The sequence below is a fragment of the Coccinella septempunctata genome, chromosome 1 (assembly GCF_907165205.1).
Source record: "Coccinella septempunctata chromosome 1, icCocSept1.1, whole genome shotgun sequence".
NCBI lineage: Eukaryota > Metazoa > Arthropoda > Insecta > Coleoptera > Coccinellidae > Coccinella > Coccinella septempunctata.
This window is the reverse complement of record NC_058189.1, coordinates 4,284,524-4,305,007: the sequence shown is the minus strand read 5'-3', so window position 1 is coordinate 4,305,007 and position 20,484 is coordinate 4,284,524. Positions and strand designations below refer to the sequence as shown.

The window sequence follows — 20,484 nt, the reverse complement described above, 5'->3', positions numbered from 1 at the left end:
ACGAGAAATAATTGATACATATCATGTCCTCATGTTTGAGTTATTCGCGTAAAGGAAAGAATGCTCAAATTGGAATGTCATGTCAAAATTGATGGAGAAAGCACATTACTTGTTCATAATAAAATTATAGTTATTTATTAGACTAGTGTTTTGTAATGAACGAAAAATATATACATTGTTTTAATATGAAGATTTTCATTTCAGTTTGCAATATTCCGAGTTCTGAGACCACCAAAATATTCTTTTTCTACTATTCCTAATTTTTATAAATGATATTGGTGACCAATTGCGCTGTTACTTTTTGTTGTTTGCTGATGACTTCAAGCTTTTCAGGACTATATCATCTTTGAATGACTGTAGGTTACTCCAACAAGATCTGGATGTGCTGGACCAATGGTGCACTGTAAATAAACTACCACTAAATATTAATAAGTGCAAAACCATGACCTACACTCTAAAGAGCACATTGATTGAGCATGTCTACACTATAAGCCAGGTAGTATTGGAAAGAGTGCAGCAGATTAAGGATTTGGGAGTTGAGTTTGACCATAAATTAACATTTCTTCACCATTATAACTCTATCACAACAGCTGCAAAGCGAATGCTTGGCCTCATTTTTAGGGCGTGTCGTGATTTTGAGGATCCTAACTGTTTTACTGCCCTCTTCAATTCGTTTGTTCGCTCCAGGCTTGAGTATGGATGTATTGTCTGGGGTCCAATATACAACGTTCACATCGATCGACTGGAATCTGTTCAGAGGCAATTCTTAAAGTTCTTGGCATTTAGGTTGGATGGAGTTTACCTGCCTCGGGGTTTTGACCATAACACGCTTCTGAATAGGTTCTCGTTCTTGTCTTTAGAAAACAGAAGAATCTACTGCCAATGTCTTGTCCTCTTCAAGCTGCTCAATTTCTATATGGATTGCCCTGATTTACTGGCCAAGCTAAATTTTCGTATTCCGCGCAATGGTAGTAGACTTCAGCAGGTGATGTACCTTCCTAAACCCAGGACTAATATGATGATTAAATCACCTCTATATGCTATATGTCGACAATTCAATGGTATATGTGCTGATGTTGATGTCTTCAATGATAGTGTGCGTGTCTTTAAGCTAAAACTGAGGGAATTGCTGCATCTTGGGCAGATGCATTATTAGCCTGTAAATTTTAAATTTTTTTTGTAAATTTAACTCTGTTGTATTAGTTATATCAACCTTGTACTTGTGTGGTCTTTATAATTGGGAGAACCTCCTGTTTAGACGAATAAACCTTTTTTTTTTTTGTAGCATTGTTTCACAAAGTTTCCGGAATTATAGATTATACACGATGTGGGCAGTACTCCTGACTGAAATAATGCATTTTTTATTCAATATGCCAAGTATAAAATCAATGATTAAACTTGAACCTGAACACAAGTTGGCACAACGACTATTTTCATTACGTTTATCGGCATATTTCAAATTTAAACATAAGAATATATTTTTTTACAAGCGTGCGCAATCAACCCCATTCCCGCACGCATTTCAAGTCGCTTGAAAAACCTCTGCTATTTCTTTCCAGCATGCATTTGCGTTGCAGAAATAGAGCAGGGCTTTTTCTCGAAACGAAATGTTAAAGAGTAAATTAAATTCCGTCATATCTCTATGCCTCGAATACCTACGATGAGATAACCATGGTAACGATATGCAGAATTACGTCTGTCATTATCCATTCGATGACAATTGACATCAAAGAGTCAGCCTGGAAAGTCCAGACGCAGCCTAATATCTGGTTAAAAAAGATCTACAATAATTTCTGTTGTTTCAATCACAGAACTTGTAACGAGTTCGCCTTTACGGGGCCTGCAGCCCCTGCTAGGTGCCCAGATATCCGAGATACCATCTGAAAAATCCGCCATCTCTCCGCTGGTGAAAAACGAACATACTATCGATATAAAACACCCCGCTCTGTGAGGAGTGTAATTTTTTTTCTGATCGTCGATCGTCACATAGATGGCACTTATTCTTCGCACACAGATGAACTTATGCTTCGTTCATAGATGACACTTAACAATCATCTTTTATACTTCGTCGAGGGATCATAATAATTGGTGATCATCCAAAACTGTTATTCCAATTTCCAATAGACTCGTCGTGTGCATGCCTCTCAACGGCCAATCCAATATCATGGATTCAAGGAGAAACGATTTCTTCAGAAACGAACGCATTGATAAAGAATTACATATTTATCCAAAAAAAGCTCATAAGCACTTATCTTTATTTCTTTATTCAAACTGAGACGAGAACAATTTTGAATATTTATTATCAACAATATATGTATTCAAAACGAATACGTAGTAAGAAAGTAAAGATATGAAAATAAGTAATAAATAAATTATATATACAAAATTCCTCATTCTGGAATACAATGCAATCTCAAAAGATTTAAAAATTTACGTACATTCCACTCAATTAATTATCAATTCGTGAAATGAAAATAAACAAAAGGAAACAAATAATATTCAAACTGCTCCTTTGCGTTCAGTTCAGAAAACGACAATCGATGGAAAATAAAATGGGCTATTTACTGCGTAACTATGATATGCGTGAAGAGGGGCTCTAGTACCTTGGTAAAGTTATTTGGGAGTGCATTCAAACCATCTTCGTATCTTCTATCAATGGACCTCTTCAATAAATCGAATCTGTTTTGGCTGAAAATAAAAAGTTTCATTAGATATCTATTCTTTTTCCAAAGGTTTGGAGAAAACGGAAAAAAAGGCATGAAGAACTTGAAATGTAACTCAAAGTATTAACCCCAGCTTACTTTCCAATCAATTCCGCATTTTCATTAAAACAACCACCTAGAAACTTAACTAACAAATTTAATTCCTAGGCACTATTTGGAAACATTACGAAAATCTTTGCCTATCCCTAAAATTCCGCTTTTACAAAATTGAATGAAATTGATCTCAGGTATTAAATCCTGAATCAAATTGACTAAGTGCAGTTAAATGATTAATAATAGGCCAATTACAGGTGCCCTTATAATTTATAACAGCATTGACTATTAATGCTCAATGATAACAGGATTTGGTAATCAGGGCTTTATATGAATATGAACACATTCAACTCCAGCATAGTGGTCGCAAACTCCAAGCAGAGACTTACACTTGGTGAGTAGATCCCTTATCGAATGCTTATTTAAAGGATAATGCACGAGGATTTTTTCGAGATAAAGATTGTGAGTGTAATTCTTCTAGTAACCCTAACGGCGGGAAAACACTTGGCGTTTTTTACCGATCGGATTTTTTACTGTCGTCGCTGCACCAGTGGTGGCGCATTGTTGCGACATAATAAATAGGGTGCAAAAATGAACGATCGGATAAATAGGAAACATCAATAATCCGAGTCACGGGTTTTGTGACTAAGTTAACCAGGAGCACTCTACTACAAATTCGACTTGAGACAAAGGAACACCTACCTTGTTATACGATTCTTTTTATGCATTAGCATTGTGTAAGAGCTGACTGAGGGACAGAATCGAAACGGTGTCAAATTACTTTCCTCTAGCCTCCTATAATTAAAGAAAGGAAATAAAATCCATTACTCGTCAAACTATTCAAAATAGTTTTTATATAAAATATAAGAGTAGGAGAACATTCATAAAATCAGCAAAGTTTTGAAGAGAACTCATTCTGTCATGTGATTCAGAGCTGGGCAAAAGAATTCTGCTAAGCGTTTGTGAAAGCACTGAAGCAGAGTCTCTGCAATGAAGTCTTTTTGTGCTCTCGTGCACTTTCTAAAAAGTGTTCACGCTCTTCAATCCCTAAAGCTTTCGGGAGTGCGATGAATATTCATTAATCGCCATATATCTCAAAAACGTCGGAACAAAATTTGTAGAAAATGTTATGCTCTACAACTTTTATAATGAATGTGAAAACAATTTGAAGCCAGGAGATGGGATTATTCAAAAAAAACTTATTTTTGTGACCGTTATGGCCAATATTTTTCGGCTTGCTGAAACTGCCAGATTATATTTTTCTCGTTATTCTTGCGTTCGGGAATGTACACTTTTTTTTATAATAGTTGTTACAAGCAATCAGAAAAAAAACATTCTATAAGCTCATTCGATGGCTTCAGAGCTGAATGCTCCTAAGTGTCATGATGAGGTCCTGTCCAGTGACAATTCCTCTTCAAGTCTCCTTCAAATCTGCTGGCCATTTTCTTTTAAGTCACCGATCGTTCTGCAATTGAGTCAGTGGTTGTAGCAAAGTGTTTGTGTGGCTCTCAAGCTTTGTGTGATGTTTGGTGCTGTTTTCTGCTATGACACCCTTTACATACGGTATCTTCAGATCTTCGTGTAGGGTTTGATTTGTAACGTACCACGGGGCATTGGTTATCATTCTGAGGATTTTAGATTGGCTTCTTTGGATGACAGACATGTTCGAATTGCTGGTACATCCCCAGATCTCTATTCCGTAGGTCCAGATAGGCTTTATTATAGTTTTATAGATGAGAATTTTATTTTCCAGTGATAGTTTTGACCTCCTACCAATGAGCCAGTGTAATTCCTTAACTTTCAGGTCTATTTGTTTTCTTTTTTTGACTACATGCTCCTTCCAGGTAAGCTTTTTATCCATGTGTAATCCGAGGTATTTCACTGTAGGGGATTCTGGTATCTGGACGTTGTTAATTTTTACTGGTGGACACTAGCCTTCTCTCTGTGTGAAATTGACTTGTACAGATTTGGTCTCGTTGATCTTTATTCTCCATTTATGCAGCCATTCTTGTATCTGGTCTAGGTGAGTCTGTAGCAAGTGAGAAGCTTCTACCGGGTCTTAATTGCTCGCTAGTATGGCTGTGTCGTCCGCGAATGTACCCATTACTGTGTTTGGCGCCCTCTCACACATTTTCCTCACGCTTAAATTGTCAGATCAAGAGAATATGTGCCTACTTTTCAACATGTCATTAACGCCATATATCTTGATCTGACACGCCCGAGTATGTACAATGATCGTTTTTCTTTACTATTCTGACAGGCTGTCCTAGACAATTCCCTTTATATACAGGTCTACTTTTTGGTAGAAATACTCTACAGGCTCCAAGATATCCCCCTCCAAGATATCTCCCCTGATATTAATCTGGCACTCTAGAGTAAATCCCGAATTTCCCTCTTGGGCTCCCCAACTAACAGAACTGATTCAAAATTGCACCGCGAACCAAACGAGAATCGAACCAATCGCATTTTATCCCCGTATATACGCATGTATAGTAACCACAGCCTCAGCGGCGAAGATGAAAGCAATAAATAAAATATAAATTTAATTCATAACAAAAAGATTAACATTATAGTGTATTAACAGTTTTGAATATTTTAACTTTGAAGTAAAATTGGTCATGTTTGGTGAGAAACTGTTTCAGAAAATCAAATGGATAAACAATCTCCTTTGATTCTTCGGTAGATCCGTATAGAATGCGCTGACAAAAATGACTACACTTCAACTTGAGACCATCACTCAAAATACTGAATTTGAACTGGAAATTTCCTTTATCCTCTCCTAGGTAATTCACCATAATTGATAAAGGTTCACCAGGGACATAATTAATTGTTAAAACAAAAACAGTTTCCTCCATAACCAAGCAGAACCGATTTCCTGACCGAATGTTGAAGAAGTGAACATCCTTTGCATTGATAGGGGAATGATTTTCTTTCACATGTTTCAACATGTCAAAATTATTTCCATTCCAGCCGCACTCCATCACACATGATTTTGGTGTAAATTTGCAATTTTTTTCATGAAAAGCTAATTCGTTGGAATCTAACAACTCAAAGCATCCCTCCTTTTCATTCTTACATTTATAAAGTGATATTCTCGAAAAATTTTCCAACACTTCATTTGTGGCTGGAAACATAACATAGTTTAGGTAATAATTTTCAAACAAATAATATAATTCTATAATAATATATATATATAGATGCATAATAATTACTCATTTCATGTAATTCAAACCTTACCGGATGTTATGCTCTTCGAACACTGGCAATACTTATTTTTAGATTTACAATCACCACAATTATTGTGATGGTCATAACAAACATAAATAGGTGGCATAAGAATTTTTTTACAACTTTCACATGTCCATTTGAAGTTCAGATGGTTCTTTAATTTTGATTCTTGTATTTCCTTTGATGTATTGAATTTTTTTGTTTTCATCATGAATCTGAATCTCAAGTAGTTACTTTTCAAGAGAGTACTCAATGCTTTCAGATCTACATCAAATCCACATTCCAGAGCACTTTCTGTAAATGCCCTGTCACACAATGGAGATATTCTATTGCCAGGAAAATTTATACAATTTTTTTCCTCTTTATCAGATACCTCCAAGTCGTATGTGAAATCTTTGCTTTCAATGAAAGAACTATCTATCAAAACATGAAAGACAACAATTTGGAAGTCAGATGTAAAATATGATAAGGTAACGAAAAGAATATCCATATATTCACACAGTATTATTGTATCATTCACTGTATCCATTAATATTACATCTATTATAGGTGATTCCCGGAAACAATCTTTGTGCTCCTTCTTCAAATGAAGAATGAGCTCTCTATAACTTCCTGTCCATGAACATATATCTTCTTCTCCTTTGAACAAAGCATTTTTACCGAATGGACAAGTATTGTTCTGAAATGAACATGAATCTTCATGCTGACTGACTGAATTCCATTTCAATTCTTGTTTACAACCCTTTGATTCATATGAACAAGGGAAACTGAAATTTTTTGCAATTTCTTCATAAACTTTCTGCCTTTTGAAAGTTGTACAAGTGAATTTTTTTGTCTCCTTTTCAGCACATCGTCCACATATCTTTCCAATGGTCTCATGAAAAAGTATAGGTGCAATTGAAAGATATCTATCACAAATATCGCATATAACTTCTCTATTTTCTTTACAAGGATCGAATAAAAAAGATATATCTTTGTTCGCCATTATTATATATTTTATCCATCTGACTTATGAGTTACCATCTGACTTCTGCTGAAACAAAATGCAAAACACAGAACACTAATATCATATCAAATGACCTCGCGATCACAGAACACTGATGTCACCAGTGTTGCCAATGGTAATTTATGGAAAAATCCGAAATATCTGACAAAAAATCCGAAAAAATCCGATGCTTCCGTAACTTAATCCGAAAAAAATCCGCTCGTTCATCGAACAATTAAATAATTAAGAAAACAGATAACACAATTTTTTTTTCTCAATATTCCAATCATTTTTTCAATGTGAAAAATCTTCACTAGACTTTTTGAGCTGCGAATATGCTGCCCTCTAGTGGTAGCTGAATTTTGTACCAGGTCTAGAATACCGAATACGTTATTTATTTCATTACTTAAACATAAACAAATGCTTTTCCAAAAATCCCCATCGATCCCGCTTGTACGATTTTTTTATTTGAGGTCAAAGCTCGCACATTTTCGTAAACCTCAAGAAACTTTGCAGATCGTACAGTTCTTTAAAAAAAAATATTCTATTCGTGAAAAAGTCGTTTTTCAAATTACACGCACACATTTTCGCTCTACTCCTCAAGTAGTGCACTTGGCGTTTTTTTCAACATGGTTTCTCCAGTTCCCAATGGGAATATTCCACGATATATTTCGACCAATAAATTATAACGGAATAGCTAGTGGACGAAGCCTCTACTATTGATTTGAATTATTCAATCATCTAGAGGTAAGAGCCTCAATAATTGATTTGAATAATTCAATTTCTTCAGAAATTCTTTGAAACTGTATAACATAAAAAAAATCCGAAAAAATCCGAAATATTTTTAAATCCGAAAAAAATCCGCAAGAGCTAAAAAAATCCGCAATTCGGATAAAAATCCGCCGATTGGCAACACTGGATGTCACCCTGGCGACGTGATCGCGAAAATACGGCAAATCAGTCATACCACACACCAATAGTTGGTGTCCAGAGTCATACCAACTGTATCCATCAAATATCCAGTATCCAGCAAATAAAATCAAATATATTGATATCTTTGATCACTATCTACGATCTTTACGAGAATGGTGGTTTTCTTCCACCATGTTTGCGAGCAATTTCTTAGTTTATGTTGTCGACATTGTGCTACCAAAAGGCTACGGCCTTAGACCTTCTCCTCATAGTCCTCATAATAAAACTTCATTACAATAAAACCGAAACAGCGACAAAACAGCACAAGAATATATTTAGAAAATCGCATTTGGCTTCGAATTAGGAGAGTGTGTTTTTATGTATGCGAAGCACCAGACTTCTGAATGAGTTTTTACTTTAAATTTTGTTTCAATAACCACTGTTAAATAAGACATATTCTTTTCCCTATTGAAACTCACTTGTAAAAATCATCATCCTCTCCACCCCAACCTTCGAATAGGTTGGACATTCCATTTATTCTCTTATACTGCTCAGATAAAATCGCTGCTGCACCGCCAAAAAGCGTCAAATAGGGTAGATTATACCTAAAATGATTATAAGTGATCAAACCTAAATGACTGTATGAATGGAATATCGAACAAACCTAAAACTATCGAGGCTACAAGACATATGTCTGGGTATGTTAGAGCAACCGTAAATATTCCCATAATTCAATGGTATCAAATCCAGATCATGTAATATTAAACAGGGAAATCCATCAGTCATAGCTACTTTGGCTCCAATATTCAAAAGTTTTGCTCGATTGAAAGGCAAATCATTGTCTTGATCAACCACATAGATTTTGTAGTGGATTTTCTGCTTCTGCAGGAAGTGGTGTATGAAATTTAAAAATATTCGTAACTGCTCCTCACGACGTCTGTATGGTATGATAATGGCAGAGCTGATTAAAGGCTTGCAGTCTTTTGGTATAAATTCCCCTCCTGAAACATGCGATATTATTTATATCAAATTATGAATGAATTGTTTATATCTTTGATCGCAACCTCTCAAAAAAGTTCAGGAATTGATTATTTCTCAACTGAAATGAACCCTATTAAGTATATATGGAATGAGAGAAATTTGTCTCTTGAAGTCTAAAGTGTAGAATGATATAATGAACATACTAACCTACTCTACATTTCATGACAGTAAAAAAAAAGCTTCGTTATGTCTCGTATTCCATCTATAAGATTAATGTTTTTTAGATAAGCCTGATGATGGCAAAAGCCACCGAAATCTATTGCTAAATAAAATTTATAAAATAAAAAACAGTGTCTAATTATATTATTTATTATTTTTGTATTTCAGCTTAAAATTCGAAGTTACTCATGAATGGTTAATGACAAAGATTATAGAGTATAGATAATAATCTATAATCATATTGTGCTTCTGACGACCTCCACACATGTCAGATTGTTCCTCCGTTTCTGTCGGCAAGAATGAACAAACAGATAAATGTTTTCCTCAAAACCATAAAAAGTTTGAAAGCTCGTAGGAAAGCAAAAACTGTAGTTTTTGATATAAATAGTAACAACCAATTAAAACAAGAGACTTTAATTTAATTGTTCACTATCTTTTATAGATAGATAGTTAACAAACTCAAGTGTTTTTTGAAACTATTTAGGTTTTCACTGCCAATCTCTGGAAAAAAATCAATAAAAAATAATTAAGAAACCGATTTGTTCCAGAGATTGGGAGTGAAAACCCTAAAGTTTCAAAAAATGCAGAATCATCCCAGATTGAATTTCAAACTCAAGTGTTTCAAATGGTTATTATATTTATTATTGAAAAGCATGTTTCACCAAGTGACCGAGAAATCGATTTCGATAAATAGTAAGAGTAGTAGGAGCTTCCTAATCAAACAGTGAACTTTTTATCGAGTTCATTTGAGCTAAAACACATTAGTGTCAAAGAGGTTCCTCTTTGTTAGTGTTCTGTGGCTAAAACTATGGAGGGTAAAGACTTTACCCTCTATAGCTACAACCCAATCAAATATTGGCGCTGTGCATATTTTTAGAATGAGACATCTGGTAGTGACTTTTGGCAAATAATAGCAAAGGAGGTAGGGGAGGTGCAATTCAGCAATTTGGAAAAATGAGGACGTAGATGAAGTCAAGCTGAATTGACTGAACTGGTATCGTTAGCAGTGGCGTACAGGCGTAGCATAGACAATGGGTAAAGTTAGAAAGAAGATAATTTAAAATTAATAGTTTTGTGCGAAAACGTTGATTATCTGATGAATAAGTCACAGGTGCTGCAGATTTCACAAGTTGGAAGAGTTAGTGGGGTCAGTGGACTGGAGAAGGATGGCATTCTTAGCCAGAATGTCCAGAGATACTAGCTACCGAAAAATGCTTTGCGCCTATCATGCATCTAGGAAATTTAAAATTCATGCTATTGGTACAAATGTTTTTAGTTTTTGACAACTAATGACAGACAGAGCTTGTACTTGTCACTGACAGAAGTCAATTTTGGCATTCAAGAATAATATTTACAAACAATTGATGTCATTGACGAAATCATGCAATATTCACCTGAACTTGGCGCTGAAATTGATTTTTGCTGACTTATATCATCCACACGAATTTCGTTAGTTGATGCAGATAATAAATTCTCGTAGGTACAATTTTTAAGGTTATTATTTTGAACGCTAGATTCGAAGTGAAGACTTCGTAAAATACCGTCAACTTTTACACATTCATAGTGTCTAGCGTGTCTCGATGGAAAGTATATTCCTACTAAGATTGCTAATGTTATTATTAAATAACTAATATTTTTGCCGAATTTGACAGCGAGGCATAACATTTCTTATCATCTCATTTCTGGAATCTGGTTAGTTTTTTGGGGACAAATACGTGGAAGTAACTAGGACATGCGCTGTTAAACCTTACGTGGCATAAGTCTTTTTAACTAGATCCATCAATTTTCTATCTTTTCATGAAATACATGTATTTCTAGATCAATTTTCTTTTATGATTGTATAGTTGAAGAGTGTTTCTTGAAAAGGTCGCGCAGAAAAAAAAAAATAAGTAAGTTAAAAGGAAAATTGAACATTATCACAATAAATCTAGGTGTCAAAATCTTTAATTCGAATTTTTCAAAGAAATATCTATTTTATTTTCATGAACATGTCCTTTTTTGTGTTTTGGTTGTTTGCAAATGTTGATTTTTTATTGAAATTTTTAGGATTCCAGATCAATGAATCCGCAGTATTTTTCTCAGCAACAATATGGTGCACCTTTTCAAAATGATGGACAAAACAATCAAGGATTTGAGAATATTCCATTGGTTTCATCAAATAGTAATAATACACCTTTAAATGTACCACCATCATCTGTCAGTTCATCAAATCCGAGCCCCCAATTGAACAATTTGTTGGGCAAGATGCCTAGTAGTAACTTGGGCCCTTTCACAGTTTTACCACAAGGACAGAAAACACCTGGATCTGATATACACAATCAAAATATGAGAAAAGATTTTGCTGGAGTAGCATCTAAGTCCGTTAGTAATTTTGCTGCAGATAACAGTAGTTCAAACGGATCTGTTCGAAATTTGCAGTCCCGAACATTGAATAGTTCTTCAGATAATGGTTCAGTAACAAGTGGATTCTCTATTCCACCTAGTAAGTTCTGGTAATTTAGTGACAAATAACATTACCACAATTTTTTATAACATTTATTTATATAAAACAATAACAGAATTTGAGTTGAAGGAATGTGAGATGACATAACAGCTGAAAAGCTGAAAATTTTCAAATATTCATTTATCTAGATTTCTTAGATTCACGATTCTTAGATTGACAATATATTAGAATCTTCTTCTTGACAATACTGAATGGAACAAGGAAGGGCCACTGGCGCTGCTGAGAAAAAAGATACAATATTTCAAAACAAACATTTCATTCTTTGATCTTCAGTCTGTAAACCAAATTTGCGGGTTGGCAGCAAAACGTGTTAAATTTTCATTTCTAGGGCAATGAAATTCAGGATCCATATCGGATTCTCAGTGGTGGGGGAACAATAGCTGTGGATTCGTTTGGTATTTCCATTAGGAACAAACCTAGTATATGTCAATATAACAGATTTTATTTCTGATCTCGACGAGAATTCTAGTGGTACAACTAGTGTTGCATTGGATTAGGCTCTAGTAATTATTGCATCAGTTTTTCCAATGATATTTGCGTAAACCTGTGGTTCTGTAAATTTCAGTTTAATTTTACTTATTTCTCCATAGTGATTTCTCAATAATTAGAAAGTGTTCATCGAAGAGATAAAGCACAAAAATACATTTTATAGTGAATTCATTTGATGATACTGTTGCACTAGATTAAGAAAATGTTATCAGGATTACACTGAATTTATAATATCCACTTGAATCCAGTTGAACTTATGGAATTTCCTAAAATAACAGAACTAGTTTGTGATTTATAAATTTGATCTCAATTTCTCAGGTCAGATTTATTATTCTACTCTATGTATATGAGAAATTCTATATTTGTTTGTTTTATTCTGTACTTGTTATTTTTCTGCAGGTCAGTTACCTCCAGGTACTTATCAATCCAAGCCATCAGGCCCTCCAGTTGCTCAAATACCGTCATCTGCATCTGCTATTCAACAAAGCTCTACGCCTCCGAATCGAGCTCAAACCCCCAATTTATCTACGGTCCCTCAGAATAATCAAGTACCCAAACACACTTCCTTCCATCCCAGCTCGCCATTAACATCATCCCAAATACCAAGTAATCCTGCAACACCACAAATTGGTAGCAATAATACTTCTCAAAATCCATCTGGTGCTCCTGGTCAGTCACTACCTGCACCGACTAGTGTTGCCTTACAACCACCCACAAGTCAATATAATCCATCATCTAATCCTCTGGATAGCCAAGCCACTATTGGAAATGAATCAAAAAATCCATTTATGCAATCCAGTCCAATTAACTCGACTCAGTCTACATTGGAAAACCAGAAAATTCCAGCAGGGATGCAACAAAATCATCCTTTTGGAGGCTCTCCCAATTTACCGCAGTCTGGTCCAAATATGCCTCCAAGAAACCCACAATCACCAGATAATGCTCAAGATTTTCAAGGTAAGTGTGCCAAAATTTGCTCATTTGAGTTTGCATTATTCCCACTTGTTATATTGCTTAAGGTATAGCATCCAGTGAGTATACCAGAGGCCTAACACATAGAATGATAGGACACATGAATTTAGTTTACTGTTGTTTGTGATCTAAAATATTTATATATGTAGTGAATATCTGTCTGAAAGCCTTAATTTTTATGTGTATATGGGACAGAATTAGCATGCCAATGAATAGAGAACTACATGTTTACTATTCTTGATATTATTTTGATATATATACAGTCCCTGGCCAGTTTATTAGACGCACTGAGGATTTTTTTTATATTTACTGGTATTGCCCGAGGAAAAAGCAGAATATTTGAATTTCATTTCCACAGAATGTCAGTTTTATCTAAGACTCTCATTAAGTTGTTCTATTTGGCATTTATTTTTGATGTTGTAGTATTAGTACTTGAGTATGAATCAGTACTATGTCTTCCAGTGGACGTCTTGCATTCTGCAGGTTCGGACATTATTTCGATAATCCACATATGAAATCATTATCCTCGAATACAGCAAACCGAACAATTATGCATTGAAAGTATGAAGCTCTCATAGCTACACTGGGTGGCTCAGCAAAATATTAGAATTTCATGTTTAATCATCAATAAATCAATATTTTTTATTGAATATGATATATTATATGTGAAAACCATTTACAGATGAAGTATATATAACATATACATTCAAATTAATAATTCAATATTCAAAAACCAATAACCTAATAACAAATTTCAAAGCGCGTTTAATTGAGATTTTGCATCGAATCAATGCGTCTAATAATATGGCCAGGGACTGTATATTGTGAATATCTCTCTGAAAGCCTTAATTTTTTATGTGTATATGGGACAGAATTGGCATGTCAATGAATAGAAAACTACATGTATATTATTCTTGATATTACACTGCGCAAAAAAATTAACGCACATTATGGAAATCTCAAATTTATTCTACAACTGATGTTCCCAATGATAATTAATTTTATCAGAATTATGCATGCATATGTTATCCACTTTCAACGGTTTTCTTCAATACAGATGTTTTTTCCCAGCAGGAATAAAAAAAGATGATATTAACAGATTTTGAATGTATTGGATCCATTCTAAAATCTATTATTCTCGATCAATTCTAGTGATCAATAGTTTTTCTTTCGTTTGATTTTCTACACTCGATCGCTATGCAACGCGAAACGCGCAATTTGACCCAAGAGGAATGTGCCCGGTAGTTTCGAGAAGAAGGGTGGACATACACAAGAATTGCTGAAAGGTTTGGAGTTTCCCATACAAGTGTGTCCAGAATGTTGCAGCGATTCAGGGAGACAGGTATGAATGTCCGAAGACCAGGAAAGGGTAGACCACGGGTAACAACTGCCATTCAAGAACGTTACTTGAGAGTTTCTTCGTTGAGACAATGGTTTGCAACCGCTCGGCTCCTTCAAATTCAGCTTGAGCAAACTCATGAGGTGCAAGTTAGCACTCAGACAATAAGAAATCGCCTTAGAGAATATGATTTAAGGCCTCGTATCGCGGCAAGAGGCCCAGCTCTTACCCCAGCCCATCGAAGGGCGCGTTTGGATTTTGCGAGAGAGCATATCCATTGGGAAGAGGCCGATTGGGAAAGAGTTCTCTTCACAGATGAGTCTAGATTCTGCCTCTGCCATTGTGATCGACGTTCCCTTGTATACAGACGTCCACATGAAAGATATGCTCAGTGCAATTTCCTGAATACTACTGGTTTCGGGGGAGGATCGGTTATGGTATAGGGTGGAATATCTTTGACTGCTCGCACAGACCCAGTGGTCGTTGATAATGGAGCTATGAATGCTGATAAGTATATAAGGAACATTCTTGAAGAGCATGTAGTGCCATTTGTCCCAATCATTGGTGAAAATTTCATTTTTATGGACGATAATGCCAGACCCCATCGTGCGCGCATCGTTCAGGAGTACCTTGAAGAGGTTGAAGTCTCTTGAATGGACTGGCCAGCAAGAAGTCCAGATCTCAATCAGATTGAGCAGGTTTGGGACAACCTCAATAGAAGGCTGAGAAGTTCAGAAAATCATCCAGCTACTCTCAATGACTTTCCAACTCGGATAAATCTGGGAAGGATTAGATCAGAACATTTGAAGATCACTCATTTTGAGTATGAACCGTCGTTGCCGAGCTGTAATTGACGCAAGGGGTGGAAATACCAAGTATTAAATCACTTATCAGCATTTCAGTATTTTGAAAATTGTTCATTTCTCTTCTTTCACATAAGATTTGGTGAAATCCTGAATTTTTCTTCCATTTAATGTGTCTTGTTTCATTCGAAACCTTCCCGAGAGAACATAAAAAATAAGTTATAAAGTTAATGTAGAGTTAAGTTTCATTAAAATTGAGATTTTCAGAATGTGCGTTAATTTTTTTGCGCAGTGTATTTCAAGGCTAAGTAATAAGATTATTCCTCACAAACAGAAATGCCATAGAAAACATTCAGACAATGATTGAGAATACATTTGTCCCATCTTTGTAAAGATTTTTCTTGTTATGATAACCTGATGGAACAAGTGCCCTCTTTCAGCAACCTCTGTACCATTTCCTCCGACTGGAAAGTCTCCGTTTTATAATCAACAGCAATTGAATCAGGCCCCATTGCAAACACGTCCCCCATTACCTGGGCAACCAGTGGTATCAAATCAACTGTTTGGACAGGCATCTAGGCAGCAACCATCACATGAACAGCAATCATTACAAGGACAGACACCAATGGCTGGACAGCCTCCATTACCAGGACAAGCTCAATTTACCGGACAATCTACTCTACCAGGGAAGTTTCCTGGACAACCTCCATTACCGATGCAATTTCCTGGACAGCCACCATTACCAGGTCAATTGCCTGGACAGCCACCATTACCAGGTCAATTGCCTGGACAGCCACCATTACCAGGTCAATTGCCTGGACAGCCACCATTACCAGGTCAATTGCTTGGACAACCACAATTACCAGGCCAAGTAACTGCTCCACCTCCAATGGCGGGACAATTGCCTGGACAACCCCCCTTACCAGGACAACAATTTTCTGGACCACCTATGTTGTCTGGACAACAGCCAGTGCCTGGACAGCAACTGTCTAGCCAACAACCCTTATCCAACCAATATTCCTATGGACGCCAGACTCAAGCAGGCCAAACTGGAGGCAGACCACCTATGGCCAGCCAACAGCCTTTTCCTCCTCCATCAGTTCGTCAACAAGGACAGCAGTCATATGGTGGTCCTCAACAATACAATCAAAACTCTAGTAGGAATATGAATAGCCCTTATGCGCCTAGTACTAATTTACCTACTCAATACCAAAATCAGTTATCGAATCAAATGCAAAATATGAATGTGTCTGGTAACCCTCAAAATGGAGCAAGTAATGGTGAGATGAGCCCACATATGCCGCCTCCTCCACAAAGTCAACAAATGAAGAATCCTAGCGGATATCCCCCAATGCAAGGTCAGCAACCAACCATGACACCAGGTTATCCACCTCAACCCGGTTATCCACAACCAGGATATCAACAACATGGTTATCCTCAACCGGGATTTCAACAACAGAATCAACAGAGGAGATTAGATCCAGATCAAATGCCAAGTCCGGTAAGCTTATTTTTTTACATTTACCTTAACATTTGCCTCACATAATGACTCATTTCTTTTAACAGGGTGGGCGGGTGTAACATTCTTTTTTGAAACCTATATAAAAAAATGACTCATAATACCTAAGAAGTTTATTCAAAAACTAACTCAATCTAACACTAATGTAATTTTTTTTAAATCGCATCTTCTAAAATCTGGATATTCCCCCGTCACTCTTCCAAGCAGAATTTTACAAAAACCGACATTCTAAAAAATTCTTGAAAATCTTAAAAATTGATAGTTTTTTCACACTCAAAACGAAGTATGACCTCAAAGTGATTTGGCATTTTGTCTCCAAGCTTTTCATGAAGTTATTGAAGCGTTTCTGGGTATATAATCTTTGGGCATCAAGGGTCCTTTGTTATTGGTCCCAAGCGTGTTCGATAGGATTTAGGTCAGGGGATCTTGAAGGTAATGCTATATTCGGAATACCACGGTTTTCTATAGTAACATATTAAAACTCCAATAAAATTTTCATTTCTAAGGCCCGTTTGCACCAACCCCCCTTAAAAGGAGTACTTAACTAAGCGTTGTTTAAAGTTGATGGACGCTTAGTTTTATTCCCAGTTGCATGACTGTGGCTTAACAGATTCTCAAGTGAGGGGCCCTTAATTTTTTATATCTAGTGATATTTCAGTTTTTTAATTTGGTGCAACTTCATCCTAGTCCAATAAAGCCATTTCATTGGTTGGCCTATTGCCGATGATCGTTGTCATTTCATTAACCTAACTTTATTGTCATGTCAGTCAGTTTCAAGTAAATTATTATATTATTATCAAAGAGTGACAACTTTTTGTTGTTGAATTAGCATTATGATTGATAATGATAAGAATTGTCAAATAAAAGGTAGGTATCTAAGTTTATATAAGTACAACACTTTCTTTGTGAGGTCTTCTGTGAATTTGTTTTATTAATGTTGAAGAGGAACGTGAAGAAAATGTCCTTATTGTCCTTGTGAGTATGTTACGGTGAATGATTGCCAAGCAGGTGGTGGTAATCTACAAAGGGCACTAAACTTCTCAAAAGAAGAAAAGAGTTTGTTGCTAACTATAGTATGTTTTTTGACACAAAATTGAAAATAAAAAGACTGATGACATTATAATAAAGGCAAAAGAAAAGGCTTGGTATTCAGTAATGAATACATTCAATTTTCAAAATCCTTCAAAAATGGTGAGTTCTGCAGCCAGTTCAACAAATTATTTTAGGATAGAATCCCGCCCTCAAATATTTAAGTGGTCATTACAGGAGCGCTTAAATTTAAGGTTAGCTTTAGCCATTTGAATGTCAGTTAACAGCTGGTGCAACATAATATAAGTAAAGGGTTCATTTTAAGGTACACTTAACACTAAGTGTGTTTGGTTTAAACTGGTCTAATTCACATGATATCTAGCAAATTCTTATGCGCAATTTTCCTCTTTACAGATTCAAGTAACTACGGACGACCAGAATAATAGGTCAGGGGTATTCATCACCAATCAGAGAGGCCTGATGCCTCCCCTAGTAACGACGAATTTCGTGGTTCAGGACCAAGGCAACTGTAGCCCTCGTTTTATTCGCTCCTCTATGTATAATGTCGCAACCACTAGCGACATGATGAAGAGCACTGCCGTTCCTTTCAGTTTAGTCATAAGTCCATTGGCTAGAACAGGCCCTGGAGAGTACAGTCCTCCTATTGTTAATTTTGGAGAATTGGGACCTGTGAGGTGCGTGAGATGCAAGGCCTATATGTGCCCATACATGACCTTTGTTGATTCGGGCAGGAGGTTCCAGTGTGCGTTTTGCAAAGCCACTACTGATGGTGAGTGTCATTCTTGATTTGCGCGGTAGCGCACCATTTATATGTACAGGGTGGGCAAATTTCGATGTTTTAGTACTACAGCTTTTAAACTAGAGGAGATAGACAAAATCTGATACCCCATTCTCGTTCTCTTTTTCTGAGAAACTTACAATAGTAGTAGTGATTTTTGGCCACTTTCTTTTGTTTTCGAGTTATAAGCGAAAATTGGAATAATGGCGATTTCGAAATAAATCTATATCTCCGCTAATACTGATGATAGAGCTCTGAAATTAAAACATTATACAGGCACTTTTTTCCGTTGAATCCAGTGGCGTGCTCGCCTTTTTTGCAGGATTTTTAATTACGAAGCTAGTACCCAAAGTTATGTTTTTTTAAATGGGAACACTAGTTTTCTGTGCAATTTTTTGAAAGCTTAATTTTTACTGATTTCAAAAATATATAACATCATATGGTTTGTATCAATATAAATAATATGAAATGGTCAAAAACCTTTTTTCTCAATATTTCTATGGTTTCAACTTTTGACAAGCACAGAAAAATAGAGTTTCCTATAACAAAAGCAGTGTCCTTCAGGCAATATCATTCTTTCTATGCTTTTTACCAATTTTCACAAAATTTGAATCAAGATATATTTAATAAATTTTCATAATAATGAAAAGACTTATAGAAGGAGACAGTGGAAATCATACGATGCTATATGTTTCTGTGCTCATCAAAAGTTGAAGCCATAGAAATATTGAGAAAAAAGGTTTTTGACCATTTTCTATCATTTATATTGATACAAACCATATGATGTTATACATTTTTGAAATCAGAAAAAATTAAGCTTTCAAAAAATTGCATAGAAAACTAGTGTTCCCATTTAAAAAAACATAACTTTGGGTAATAGCTTCGTAATTAAAAATCCTGCAAAAAAGGCGAGCACGCCACTTGATTCTACGGAAAAAAGTGCCTGTATAATGTTTCAATTTCAGAGCTCTAGCATCAGTATTAGCGGAGATATAAATTTATTTCAATATCGCCATTTTTCCAATTTTTGCTTATAACTCAAAAACAAAAGAAAGTGGCCAAAAATGACTACTACAATTGTTAGTTTCTCAGAAAAAGAGAACGAGAATGGGGTATCAGATTTTGTGTATCTCCTCTGGTTTAAAAACTGTAGTGCTAAAACATCGAAATTTGCCCACCCTGTACAGATGTGTTTTTTCTTATGAAAACAGTAGTTTAAAATGACTAAGAAACACTGAGGGCGATGTATGATATATTTCTGAAATGGGAAAAAATGGTAGTTTTAAACTACTGTTTTCATAAGAAAAAACACAACTTTATGTAATAGCTCAGCAAATCAACAAAAACATAGTACGCCACTGTATTACTATCAAAATAGTGTCTGTATATTATTCTCATTTCACCATCCTAGCACAAACATAAACGGACATGATGACCAAAGTTGAAATCGCCCAAATTTAAATTTCGTCCTATAGCTCAAAAATAAAAGAAGTTAGAGAAATGCAGTTGATGGCATTATAAGTTTCTCGAAAAATGACGACCGTAATGTGCCATGCATTTTCATCTATCTTGTTGGGTTGAAAAGTTGTAGTTCAGGTATCACCAATTTTACCTACCCTGTACAGAGAGCATATTTATTTTCTTGCTATCCATTGAATTCTGATAAAAATGCAGCCATTGATCGATGTTTTTTTAATACAAACATATCGCATGTTATAACCTCACTTAAAAGGTTTTTTAGCTCTCTACCCATCATTCAAAAATTGCATTGGAAATTTATTTTCCGCGGTGTAGCATAGTAAAGACACTCCGAAATAGTTCCTTCTTTTTCAGAATTAACAAGCAAATTGTGTTGGTGAAAAAATTGGACTCTTGGTCTCAAGCTCTACACGCATTCCTCTTCAAGAAAAGTAGCCTCAAAATATTAACGCACATTTAAATTTATTCCTT

At 35.6% G+C, this 20,484-nt stretch overlaps 3 protein-coding genes across 7 annotated transcripts in view; 1 reads left to right on the top strand and 2 right to left on the bottom strand.

The window, feature by feature from the left end:
* Positions 1-2,241: 2,241 nt before the first annotated feature.
* On the bottom strand, positions 2,242-10,789 carry LOC123322773 (beta-1,4-galactosyltransferase 6). Of its 2 annotated transcripts, XM_044910791.1 has the most exons (5): positions 10,476-10,789; positions 8,546-8,882; positions 8,361-8,486; positions 3,459-3,551; positions 2,242-2,688 (listed from the first exon to the last, which is right to left on the bottom strand). In XM_044910791.1, exons 1-5 carry the CDS (start codon positions 10,744-10,746, stop codon positions 2,562-2,564), a joined length of 954 nt encoding a protein of 317 aa, XP_044766726.1. In that variant the 5' UTR covers positions 10,747-10,789; the 3' UTR covers positions 2,242-2,561. The 2 variants fall into 2 exon arrangements, with proteins under 2 accessions (XP_044766726.1, XP_044766727.1); XM_044910792.1 differs by lacking the exon at positions 3,459-3,551.
* On the bottom strand, positions 5,287-7,033 carry LOC123322771. Its single transcript, XM_044910789.1, has 2 exons — positions 5,994-7,033; positions 5,287-5,880 (listed from the first exon to the last, which is right to left on the bottom strand). Exons 1-2 carry the CDS (start codon positions 6,967-6,969, stop codon positions 5,324-5,326), a joined length of 1,533 nt encoding a protein of 510 aa, XP_044766724.1. The 5' UTR covers positions 6,970-7,033; the 3' UTR covers positions 5,287-5,323.
* Positions 10,381-20,484, top strand: part of LOC123322770 (protein transport protein Sec24C) — a 28,859-nt gene continuing 18,755 nt past the window's right edge. Inside the window, exons 1-6 of one of the 4 annotated variants that reach the window (XM_044910788.1) lie at positions 10,828-10,970; positions 11,128-11,563; positions 12,473-13,030; positions 15,628-15,993; positions 16,024-16,688; positions 18,150-18,525. In XM_044910788.1, the coding sequence (XP_044766723.1) occupies positions 11,140-11,563; positions 12,473-13,030; positions 15,628-15,993; positions 16,024-16,688; positions 18,150-18,525 (2,389 nt within the window). In that variant the 5' untranslated portion in view covers positions 10,828-10,970; positions 11,128-11,139. Of the gene's footprint in view, positions 10,558-10,827; positions 10,971-11,123; positions 11,564-12,472; positions 13,031-15,627; positions 16,689-18,149; positions 18,526-20,484 lie in introns of those variants that run through there. The other 3 variants (XM_044910786.1, XM_044910785.1, XM_044910787.1) reach the window with 3 other exon arrangements.